The 12,444-nt window shown below is 35.9% G+C and overlaps 1 protein-coding gene across 2 annotated transcripts; it reads left to right on the top strand.

Annotated features, from left to right (window-relative positions):
* Positions 1–3,784: 3,784 nt before the first annotated feature.
* LOC21404851 (villin-1) lies at positions 3,785–12,331 on the top strand. Of its 2 annotated transcripts, none has more exons than XM_024170944.1 (23): positions 3,785–3,889; positions 4,687–4,803; positions 5,004–5,103; positions 5,241–5,309; positions 5,598–5,834; positions 6,280–6,457; positions 6,538–6,670; positions 6,878–7,043; positions 7,424–7,574; positions 7,700–7,785; positions 8,009–8,164; positions 8,411–8,479; positions 8,740–8,808; positions 8,953–9,090; positions 9,198–9,326; positions 9,397–9,544; positions 9,686–9,696; positions 9,894–10,034; positions 10,363–10,488; positions 10,801–10,863; positions 11,221–11,434; positions 11,576–11,739; positions 11,850–12,331. In XM_024170944.1, the coding sequence occupies exons 2-23, from the start codon at positions 4,748–4,750 to the stop codon at positions 11,961–11,963; spliced, it is 2,718 nt and encodes a 905-aa protein (XP_024026712.1). In that variant the 5' UTR covers positions 3,785–3,889; positions 4,687–4,747; the 3' UTR covers positions 11,964–12,331. The 2 variants fall into 2 exon arrangements, with proteins under 2 accessions (XP_024026712.1, XP_024026713.1); XM_024170945.1 differs by having other exon boundaries at positions 4,684–4,803.
* Positions 12,332–12,444: the final 113 nt, after the last annotated feature.

The following is a 12,444-nucleotide window of genomic DNA, read 5'->3' as shown; positions in this document are numbered from 1 at the left end:
AATTAAGAGCTAAGAGGAGATTAAGTAAAAGTCTATAAATGTTAGATAATTAGTGCAAGCATCAATTTAGCCCATTTTGCACATTTCCTCTCTTTTTCCCACACCCCAAAAACCGGCCCTCTCCCTCTCCATTTCTTCTCAAAATTTTTCTCCTACTCTTCTATTCCTAAGGCATTAGCAAACATTAGAAGAAGAAGAAGAGGATCAAAGTGTTCTAGGAGAAGTCTAGCCAAAGATCTTTCTTCAAGGGTAAAAAAAAAAAACTCTAAACCCTCTATTTCTTATTTTCTAGCAAAGTTTGAGATTTAGAATGTGCTTCTCAAATTTTCTTCTACTCTTCTAATTCCAAGTCATTAACAAACCTTAGAAGAAGAAGAAGGTGATCAAAGTGTTCTAGGAGGAGTCTAACCAAGAATTTTCTTCAAGGGTATAAACTCTAAAACTTTCTCCTTTATTTTTATTTTTTTTACCAAAGCTTAAGTTGTAAATCATGGATGTAATTTGTGGTTCTTGAGGAAATAGGTTTGTATTAAGTGTGTGTGAGTTTTATGGTAGCTTTGGTATGTTTTGAGGTTAGTTTGATTAGTAGTATGTGGTATATTTATGCTTGATTTAAGTTTTGTTTATTTTGGTTAGAGGTAAAATTTTCTAGTTACTTTGAACTCGAAAATGAGGATCGTAGAGCGAGATTTTTTCAATATTCTAAGTTTAAACTTATAGTTCTCAATGTTTTGAACGTTTTTCTATGACTGTGAATAAACTCAGTTTTGATTCTAAATACAAGTTTTAAGCTGTTTTTCAAAAATGATGCATGTTGTCCAGAAATTGTTTTCAACACTGGCAGCCACTATTGCAGCCAAATGAGCCCTTTAGAGGCCGAATTTCAGATTTCTCTAAAAATAAAAATTTTAGATCTCGACGAGATTAAGAATTCCCGTGAAGAACAGATTTTCAAAATCTGAATCTAAGATGCAGTAAAATATAGATTTTTAAAACTATATAGTTTTAACTGGACAAAACTAAAACAGTTTTGGTTTTAATGAAAAATTCATCAAAGAACCCAATATGTGATTTCTGTAAAATATCATGGTTCTAGACCTCATTTAATGAAAAATATTCATGAAGAAAGTTTTCGAGAAAATGGTTTCTAAGACATAGTTTCACAGTGGTTTACAAACTAATTGTAAAATGACTTGTGAAAGAGTTTCAAAAGTCGGCACTCGAAAGAAAACTTATTTAGCTCTGATAAAGAGATTTTAATACTTGTAACTAAATAAATGAACAATCAGTTTTATGAAAATTGAACAATTGTTTCTTTTAAAACCTTAATAGTTTTCGAGCAAAACATCTAAACATAAACTTACGAGCCAAATGTATTAGGCCCTTAGATTTTCGAACGGGTCTAATGCCCCTATTAGTTCAAGAACTCCAGCTCAAGTCTAAATTTTAACGGTCTAAGAGTTAGAATGCCGTTGTTAAGTCGCTAGGCCGAATTGGGCTTTAATATCAGAATAAGCCTAATAAGGTAATTTATGGAGAATTAGCTACTAGATTAGATAATTGATTTTAATCTAGGCATATATAGGTTAAGGGCAATTAAGGAAAATAAGATTTTGAGGATTTAATAAATTGATCATTATAGTAAATTTTTACGATCATTTGATAAATGAAAGGAAGACACGCCTTAAGTAAAGGATTAGATTCCTTCAGAAGTCTGCTAAAATAGAATAACAAACGACAGTTAATTTCACACTCCCAATGGGTGTTCATTTTCATAAGTAAGCAAGTAAAGGAATATGCTATTTGGTGAATAGTGGATTCTAGCTCTGTAAATCAGGTAAGTAGGAATCTCACCTACAATATAAATAGATTTTAAAGAAAAAGTTACCAATGTTATATGTGCATGTTTACGCCTTATGTGATGCCATGCCATATTGCATATACCTTAATAAGCCAAGTAGAACTTATAAGAACAAACTCAGTTGAGTACCGTACCAGCCTCTGAGAGGGAGGTAACTCAGACTCCGCAAGGGAGATAGAAAAGAGACTAAGTATATAGTAATTTAAATCACGGTGTCGTTGGGGACCTTGCAAACCCTCACGTCCCGATGATTGCACACATATGGAACGAGAACTCGGGCCCATCAGTAAGTAAGATAAGATCAGATAATAAGAATTTAATAAGACATTATCATAATTAAGCATAATTGGCTCATGCATATTTATTCATGTAAACTTACAGTTATTTTGTGAGAGATAGTTTCTACTTGCTGAGCGAAAGCTCATCATAGTATATTTATACTGTAAGTAAGCAACCTGCAACTAATGCTTGATGGACTGATGACGAGACAGTGGACGAATGATGTGGAGATCGGGGAATTGATACCGCTCGCAATTATTTCGCAATCAGTTTTACGTGATAAATAGTTTTGTTAATTATGATTCTAAAACTATATGTTAAATGGTTATGTGGATTATTACTGTAAGTAAGCAAGACTTAAGGATTAAGTATATACATATAGATATATATATGCTTTGAAAACGAATATGTTAAGCATGAATATTTTAATCAAGAAAGCAGTTCGAAACTTATGTCTACTATATAAGAGTTTAAAAAAAATGTCTTATATAAATTTTAAGAAATTGCAGTGTCAGTTACAGTGATGGCCACCTAAGAGAGTCGTCACAAAAGGTAACCCGAGCGTAAAGTTATACCTGTCATATGACACATGTCACGCCCCTATAGATTGTGGGGGCCCTCAGTGAGAATTGTGGAGATGATGTCACGTGGTAGTTAGTTAGATGATTGGCCACTTGTCTTTTGCTTGGCAACTCAGTTTGTCGAACTAGGTGTTCGGCTTGTTCAGCTTAGTGGTCGGATCATATTTAATGCTCGGCTAGGTTCAGTGATAGGACCAAGTTCTTTGTCTGTTTAGCCTACTGGTGGGACTAGGTGCTCGCCTTGTTAGGCTAGTGTTCGGACTTGGTGGTCGGACCAGATTCTCAATCTGTTCGGCCTAGTGCTCAACTTGTTCTACCTAAAGGGTTTAGTGCTCGACCCGGTTCAGTGGTTGGACTTGGTGGTCAGACCAGGTTCAATGGACCCAGTGGTCGAATTAGGTTCTCTGACCTGTTTGGTCTAGTGGTCGGATCCAGTTTAGTGGTCGAACCCATTGGTCAGACTAAGTGCTCCACTTATTCAGCCTAGTGGTCAGACCATGCGTTCGTCTTATTCTTCCGGTCACGAAACCACCTCTCAATCCTTTTTAAGAAAAAGTATGAGAGTATACAATAAAATTAATTGAAGCTCGCCCCACCCAAAAAAAGGGAAAAAAAAAAGAAAAAAGAAAAAAGAAAAAAGAAAAAGGAAAACACTATCCACCCATAAATCAGATCCTTGCACAAAGTTGGAAACTTGAGCTCCAAGGAGCGGGAAAAAAAGTACTCTCTTTTGGGATCATAAAAAAAAGTATCAATTTTACATGTACAAAGAATACGTCCAGGAAACATACGACACACAAAAAGCAGAAAACGACAACAGAATCGTCCTTTTCCACCGTCCCTTTTCACTTAGGACAGGAGTGGTGTTGTGGGGCCCTTATTAGCTGGATAATTGAACAAAAAAGTGAAAGCATGCCAATGGCCTTTCATCATCTTTCCCTTTGCTAGTTTTCACCTGCATTTTTCTTTTGCTTTAATTGCAATTTATCTCTAAAACCAATCCATCCTTTCCAAGTCAACTACAGTTGTAGCTTAGGAAAAACTAAAATATAGGAATATCCCCGGTTGTTGTTCTGTCTGTTCCTTCTCTTTGTATTTTCCGCACAATAAAAAACAAAAGACTTAACTAGGTTCTTGTCTCTCTCATTGGATCCTCCAAGAAAAACTGGTAAGATTTTCTCACCAAACCAATGCTTCTTCTGTTGTTTGTTTCATATTAATTCCCTCGAGTTTGAATGTCCTCTCAGATATAAAGTCTATGACTTGTAGTTTTCACTTTTTGGTTTCTGGGGTTTTTTTTTTCTCCCAACATATAAACCTGCCTAAATTTCACTTCAGAAAATGACTACTTCAGCGGTTTTTCTATACTCAAAGAACTGATCATTTAGGGGGGGAGGAAAGCAAAACATTTCAGAATTCAGATGCTAAATTAGTTACAAAACAACGGATGGTAATACTAATAAGAGAAAGAGCTTTTCCTATCCAAGAAAAAGGCAAACTTGGTTAAGTATAAGTAAATTCACGCCACAATGTGGATATATTTCGTGAAACATACAGACTCAGGAATCTAGTTTAATTTTATATCTTTGCTGAGCTTCCGATGGTCCATCCAGTCATCTGTATTTGAGGGATTCCCAGTTTTATGGTTACTGCTATGACAAAAGTAATCATTAATTTTCTGATCAATCTCTTATCAGTACTTAAATAATTTGCTATGATTATTAATTTCTTGATATCCTGAGTATGCAAGTTAATAATATAATAATTTTTCTGTTCCCTAATTTTTGTTTGAAGTCCATGGCCAAACTGAGAAAGCATATTTGAGATTATCTTTTGCTCTACATAATATTTTTATCGCATATCCAACTCTTCAGAAACAAGGAGAGTAAATCCTGAAATTAAGTTTCATTAATCAATCATTTATCATTAACATTTTTTAAATCATTGTCTTTTGGAATCAAGAAGAGATTGGATTGAAGAAATTACTTTTCCTATCTGCTGTGGAGCATCAGAGCTATGCAATACAATGTCGCTGAATGGTAAAGACATAGACCAAGCATTTCAGAGTGCAGGAACAAAAGCGTATCCTTCCTTATGTTTGGATATTTTCTTTTTTACGTTTGATTTCATCACTGAGTTATAATAGTCATGACTAGAAGTTTCAATGGCATATTGGGATCTAGAAATGTGTCTAACTTCTACGAACAGATTTTGTTTGTAGATGTATAGCTAAATCTTGATTACCCATTAAAGATTGTTGCTTTATTCTTAACTAATGCTAGTGGTTTAGAAATCTGGTGCGTCGAGAACCTTCAACTGATTCCTGTCCCAAAGTCTTCACATGGGAAATTCTATTGTGGAAGTGCATACATAGTTTTGCATGTAAGTTATCTATATGTTTTGCTAATTATTTCCATTTTATGATCAATTAGAAGTTGGTTTCAGCATTGATGTGAAGGATATAAGAATTTTGCAACTGGAGTCTGACTATTTCATTTGGTTATTATCGTCTGAGACAGACAGTTGTGCCAAAAAATGGGCCTCCTCAGCATGACATACACTATTGGCTTGGAAATGACTCAAACAAGGTTTTCTTTTCTTTTTGTCCTTCTTTATATCTAATATCTTGTTGTATGATGTGTACACAAAAATAATAGAAACCCGCATTCCTAAAACCTTTTCCGTCATGGTTATTTTTTTTTCCCCGATTTTACTACAACTTTAAGTGAAAAAGGGAAAATGAATAGGGAACATGGGTTAAGAGGCTATCAAGGAGACAGCTTTAGAAGCTTTTCCACTTGGGAAATACTGTATCAGTTTTCCAGTTAAAGCATAAAACATGGACATTCATTTTGCTTTGGTAATTTTATTGGCAGGTGGACTCGGTTTTGGCATCGGATAAAGCACTTGAACTAGATGAGGCTCTGGGGTCCTGTACTGTGCAATACAGGGAAGTCCAAGGCCAAGAAACAGAGAAGTTTTTGTCATACTTCAAACCCTGTATTATACCTGTTGAAGGTGTGTATTCTTCACGGCCAGGGCAGTCAAGCGGAGAAACATATCAGATCAAATTGTTAACGTGCAAAGGAGACCATGTAGTTCATGTTAAAGAAGTAAGTGGTGTTTGAAGCTTTTGATGCATTTATGATATTTTAATAGTTGTCATCAAAGTCTTATCTCTCCACTTATTTGAACTTATATCCATTAATTCAGCCAGGATAAGGCCATGATATTCTAAGTTTCAATATTGTAATTGTCATTCCTTTCAAAAAACAAAAAAAAAAAAATTGTAATTGTCATTTTTTATTGTTTAAGTGAAACTGGTGTTAGTTCTGTTGTGTTTAACGCGCTTAACATTTTGGCACAAATGTGTGCTAGTAATATATCCACATCAATCTATTAGATTCAGAACCATAAAAAATCATAAGTTTATAACTCCAGTGTTTACGATTTGGACATTATTTTAAACTATTACTTAATAGATACCAACAACTGTATGTGTTTCTGTCAAGGTTGAGTATTGACTAAGCCTGTCCGCGTGGTTTGCATATTCACCAGGTGCCTTTTTCTAGGTCATCACTAAACCACAATGATGTGTTCATACTTGATACTGCATCAAAAATTTTTCTCTTTAGTGGCTGCAACTCTAGCACACAAGAAAGAGCCAAAGCCTTGGAGGTTGTACAATATATCAAAGATACTAAGCATGGTGGGAAGTGTGACGTGGCAACTGTAGGTTGGCATCTTCTTCCCCTCTCTTTTTTCCTTTTACAAAAAACATGTTGCAAATTTCTTAATCGTTAAAAAATGCTGCAGAGGATGGAAAGTTTGTTGGTGATCATGAAGTGGGTGAGTTCTGGAGTTTATTTGGTGGTTATGCTCCCATTCCGCGGGAATCACCTTCTTTCTTTCAAGATCACTCTGACGCACAATCTGGGAAACTTTTCTGGTGAGTTTCATACTAATCGTAAAAAACAAGTTTATGCAAGTTTAATCTTGTAAACCCCACGTATTAACCAGAAAGTCTTTATGTGGGAAATTGAGGCTGTCCATGAATAAGTAAAACTAAGAGATTTGTATGCAGTATGAAATATCCACATATGGACGTACTTATAACCCAGAAGGTTTTTATGTTTCAATGTTATGTTTTGTACAGGATAACTCTTCAGGGTAAACTATGTCAATGTGAAACTGATTCATTGACTAGAGAATTGCTCGAGGCAGACAAGTGTTATATGTTGGACTGTGATTCTGAGATTTTTGTTTGGCTGGGAAGACTTACCTTGGTCACTGAACGGAAGACATCAGTTTCAGCTGCAGAAGTAAGAACTCCTCTGCCCCCACCTTCTGTATGAGCACTAACAAGCACACACAAACACAAGGAAGAACCATGAAATGGTTAACTTTCATGTTCATGGATCCTAACATTGTAACCACCACAATTTCCCTCCTTGCTTGGCAGTTTCTTTTTGCTTTATATAGTCTTCTATGGAGAGTTTGTGTTTCTGCTCTTTAGCTTGGCCTCATTTTCTCCATACATGTATGCAATTTTACAGCTATATATGAAACTATTAGTTGACCAATAAACAGTTTACTATTTTTAACTTTCAAGTACATGGAACGCCATGTTTATAGGTGAATGTTAAGTCATAGACATTCGTGAGACCATTTTTCTATGTGATTACTGACTACAAGTTTACAGGATTTCCTAAGAAATCATGGCAGGTCAGCTGGTACTCATTTGTCTTTAATCACTGAAGGGTTAGAAAGTACAAAATTCCGGTCATACTTTACTAATTGGCCTCAAAAGGTTGAGCCAAGGTTGTATGAAGAAGGCAAAGAAAAAGTAGCAGGTTTAATTCCTTTATCAACTTCATTGAAGTCAAACAAATTTAGTGTAGATGTTACCAATGCAACCTTCAGACCTTGCAGGTTATCATACATAAGATTGTGATTATTATTTTTACTTTCTTTCCAGCAATATTTAAGCAGCATGGTTATGAGGTGAAAGAGCTTCCTGAAGAAGAGTTGGAGCCACTTATAGATTGCAAGGGCACCATAAAAGTAAGTTTTACTAACACAAGTCTCACAGCAATGCTAACAGTTTGGTTTTGAGTCACTCTCACTGTGGTGGTCAGGTGCCAGACATGTGTGAGCTATACACACGCACTGTCAAGCAAATGTCTGGGGTTAGGCGGAGTGCCACCCTCTTCATCCAAACTCTTTTTTTCAAGCAATATGTAACTTTTTTTTTCCGCTGATCCTTTACTTTGTTTTGGTGCTTCAGGTTTGGCGGGTAGATGGTGATGAATGGTCCCTTGTCCCAGTTCCAGAACAGAAAAAGCTTTTCAGTGGGGATTGCTATATTGTGCAATATACATATCCTAGCAATGGAAGGGATGAGAATCTATTTTATGCGTGGCTAGGTCGTGATAGTGTACCGGTAAGCACGGTTTGTCCTCCACATATTTTTGCTGTATCCATCTCAAAATCGGGCTGGTGTGCGTGTCATTTAGCGCTTGTTCTAATTAGGAGAGTAACATGGACATGGATACATTTTGCAGTTTGTGATTGTTCCTAAAAATTTTAATGGTTGTTTTTCCTCTTTAGGTGGATTAATTTCTTCTAGCCCTTGTGAATGTCATATCGTTTAAATTAATTCTTCTGGAATTCTATTCTCTGCTTGCAGGAAGATAGAAGAGATGTTATCACCCATGCGAATGCCATTATTGATTCAACCAAGGGAGAACCTGTTATGGTTAGTCTTCCCCCCCCCCCCCCTCTTATGTAGTGCGTCATCATCTTAATCTCTTCAAATGCTTTTGTTTTCTGATATACTGTATTCATATCATTAACAAGAACCGGTTTGATTCAGTGAAGTGCTAATTTTGTCTCATCATAGTATACTAATTTGTTTATGGAACTTCTTGCATTTATCTAATTAACTAACTACTGTACTATCTTGCATTTCTTGTAAAAATACTGTTCTCCCATTTACCTCACATATTTCATTTTCAGGCACGAATTTTACAGGATAAGGAGGCCAATCAATTCTTTTTCATCTTCCAGACATTAATTATTTACAAGGTTTTTACCTCACAAGGATTCTCGTTTCACTTAATGCTATATGCTCTCTAGTTTAAGTAAATCAAATAAAATCTCATAAAATGATGAAAAAAAAGAGGGAGTCAATCCAACAATAAAGATTAGCCTTTTTTTTGTTCCTTGTAGGGAGGTAAAAGTACACGATACAAGGAATTTATTGCAGAAAAAGGCATTGCAGATGAGACTTATGATGAAAGCAAGGAAGCTCTTTTTCGGATTCAAGGGACAAGTCCTAATCATATGCAGGCCATCCAAGTTGATCATGTAAGTTTGAGGAGCTGAGACTTGTATTAAAGTTGACACCACGGTGAAACCATAGACATTCCTATAATAAAATGAGTCATTTTCTATCATTCAAACTATTATTGCAGGTATCAAGCTCTTTGAACTCATCTTATTGTTACATCCTGCAAACTGGAACATCTATCTTCACTTGGATTGGGAATCTCTCTTCACCCAGAGACCATGATCTTCTTGACACAATGCTGGAGTTTCTAAATGTAAATTGCACATATTTTCTGACTTTACTGTTACTTGCTGTTCAAGTTTTCTAATTTCTTTAACCTGCAGCCAACATGGCTACCGGTATCGGTGAGGGAAGGGAATGAACCTGATATCTTTTGGGAAGCACTGGGTGGAAAGACAGAGTATCCAAAAGGAAAAGAAATAAAACTACATGTAGAAGATCCACATTTGTTTTTGTTGAACGTAGCTGGAGGTACGTAAAAAGTCCATTCTCCTAAGGTTTTTTCTCTTGAAAGACAAAATATTGTTCTGCCTTGTTCAGAATAATCCTGGCTGTAAAACCATGTCTAATGGTGGATTCTTTTTCGGCTGCTCGATCCAATTCATTATTCAGGTGATTTTAAGGTACATTTTCAGATACAGTTTCGTACTTCTGCTTATTTTATTAGTTGGTTTGCTTATCAGTAGCAAACTTTGAACAAAATAGTTTGTTGTGGTTACTTCAATTTTTCAAAATTCAGATGATTTCTATCACATAACGATATGCTTTTTCTATCTATTCTCTTGATTGATTGCTTATTGTTGCTTTTGAAATGTTTCAGGTGAAAGAGATATACAACTTTACGCAGGATGATTTAACTACTGAAGATGTCTTAGTGCTTGACTGTCACAATGAGATATATGTCTGGGTTGGATGTCGCTCAAAAGCCAAATCGAAGGAACAAGCACTCGCTTTTGCCCTGGTAAAGTGACTTTTCAAAAGTTTTTATTTGCAAAATAACTTCGGAGTTTAAAATTAGCGACAACGTTTTACGCAAAACGACCGTCATTTTGCTAATTTCACTTTTTAAGGCTGTCATTTTGGCAAACATAGTCCAAAAGGCTTAAATGTGTATCAAATTTCTTTTAGTTTTCTACCTTTTGACTATGATTTAGTCAGCTATATGCAGAGCGAATCCATAATTGGCCAGTAAGATAACAGATACTGAAATGAAGTGTCTATAAATGTTAAAGACCTTTATTTGTGTTCCTAACCCTTCTTTTACTCGTCATTTTACTTGGAACTGGCAGAAATTTATTGAGACAGACATACTTGCAGAAGAACTATCTTTGGAAATGCCTATATATGTTGTCAATGAAGGGCATGAACCGTCATTCTTCACGCGTTTCTTTGTATGGGATTCCTCAAAGGCAAATGTAAGAACGTTGCCCTTCTTAACACACACTAATACACAAAACACCTGCACTGGCACCAAATTGAAACCTGAAACTATGATTTGGGGAGGAGATAGAGAAAAAAGACTTCTAATTCATTTAATCTGGTGTAGTTTTGCTCCGTACAGCTACACATGTCCACACCTGTAAGACAACGGGAGAAATACAAATATACTATTGAATGAAAGAATGACTTGCTCACGTGAAATGAAGAACATATCATTGAACATTTGATTTTCAATGAAAAATTTGGTCATGCCATCTGTTTAAGAAAGTGCATCACTGTTCTTGTAGATGCATGGCAACTCATTTGAGCGTAAGCTGGCTACGTTGAAGGGGAAGCAACAAAGTTTAGAAGTAAGTGACTCCCGAGAACATATGCTTATATCTTGATTAAACTGTTAATCAAGTTTTACGCTTTCTAAGTCTTTCAAGCTTTGGTTTAATTGTGTTCAATGTCTGGATTTCGTACTGGTTTTACAACCAATTGCCTTGTTCCTTGCCATAATGTAGCACCCAAAGCTACCAAGGTGGCTAAATGTGTAACTAGATACAGCAATAATTGTAAGACTATTCTTAAAGTCATATGAATAATTGCAAGTTTTCTAAGGTGTTAGATCTCTATAACTAATCTGGCTCTGGAATGTTTTTCTTTTTCCCTTATTGGAAGGCAAGTTTTATCCTAGTTATGTTGCTCTGCAATGGATTATTCAGGCACCTATAAGACACTCACGGAAAGCATACTCAAGAGAGACCACACCCGAAGGCTTGAGAAGTGAGTTCGCGAGTCACATTGGCCGGATAAGGAGCCCATCTCCTGCGCCCCGTGTTCCGAGATCAAGTCGGAAGTCTCCAATCAATAACGTCCCTAGTCCACCTCAAACTATCAGGAACCTCTTTCCTGAGTCCCCTAATCATAGTAATCCTGGTATTTAAAGATCCTTAAATCCTTTTGCTTGAAGTTTTACAAAACAACTATTCTATTACATTGAATCTATCCACCCGTTTCAAACCAGGCAATGTGAGATCATTCTTCTTGTTTATTATATTGTTCCATTTACATTTGCAGTTCCTCCATCTGTAGTGACAAGATCACTTACAGAGGATGCGGGTTCCACTGAGGCCAACGGAAATGAGGCTGGCAGTGAAATAAACTTGCAAATACATCCATATGAGAGATTAACGGTGGTTTCTAGTGACCCGGTAAAAGGCATAGACGTGACCAAAAAAGAGGTACCGCTTCATTGTACTCAGCTGGAGAGCCTCATTATGGTTAGTTCCATGTTTGCACAACTATCTAATTCTGTCTTTTTTTTTTTTCCTTTTTATCCTTGTGGGTTTAGGCATATCTATCAACTGAAGAGTTTGAAGCCAAGTTCAAAATGACAAGAGCTGACTTTTACAAGCTTCCTAAGTGGAAACAAAACAAGCTAAAGATGTCCCTCAATCTTTTCTAGATCAAGATATCTTGGGATTCACATACTTGACTCACATATATGCAATGCTGAAGTTTTCTACGCAAGCTCTAATCCACGTTCACGCAAAGAAAACCTCATTCAAAGTTGAAACTAGAATGTTTGGCGTACCCATTTTCTTGTTTCTTTTCAAGATCATTCCCAAAGTCCAAATGAAAACGAGAATTTTATTATATGGTGAATGGTGGTAATGTTTTCAGTCAGGTCGACAATTCTCCTTGTATTGTTGTTGCTTTGGCTCGTCACCAAGCTGGTTGGTGAGACGCCATTTTTGTTTTCTTTTTGGTCCATTGTTTTTATATCTGTTTTGCTTGCATACAACGAAATGAAGTGTCGATTTAAGAGTTAAATGTATTATTAACTGACATTTTATAGAACTCAGAGTGACGTCTTTGACTATATATAATAAACAACTTGAAAAGCTATGAATTTTGTTACATTACTTGGCAACACTAGCAAGGAA

This window comes from Morus notabilis, unplaced genomic scaffold, assembly GCF_000414095.1.
Source record: "Morus notabilis unplaced genomic scaffold, ASM41409v2 Scaffold101, whole genome shotgun sequence".
Taxonomy (NCBI): Eukaryota; Viridiplantae; Streptophyta; class Magnoliopsida; order Rosales; family Moraceae; genus Morus; species Morus notabilis.
This window is presented reverse-complemented; position numbering and strand designations above follow the sequence as displayed.

Bases quoted from the DNA above. Each gene is read 5' to 3' on its own strand.
- LOC21404851 (XM_024170944.1), top strand. From the start codon at position 4,748: ATGTCGCTGAATGGTAAAGACATAGACCAAGCATTTCAGAGTGCAGGA. The intron at 9,091-9,197 runs GTAAGTTTGAGG...CTATTATTGCAG, and splicing joins AGGCCATCCAAGTTGATCAT to GTATCAAGCTCTTTGAACTC. The intron at 11,740-11,849 runs GTACCGCTTCAT...TTGTGGGTTTAG, and splicing joins TAGACGTGACCAAAAAAGAG to GCATATCTATCAACTGAAGA.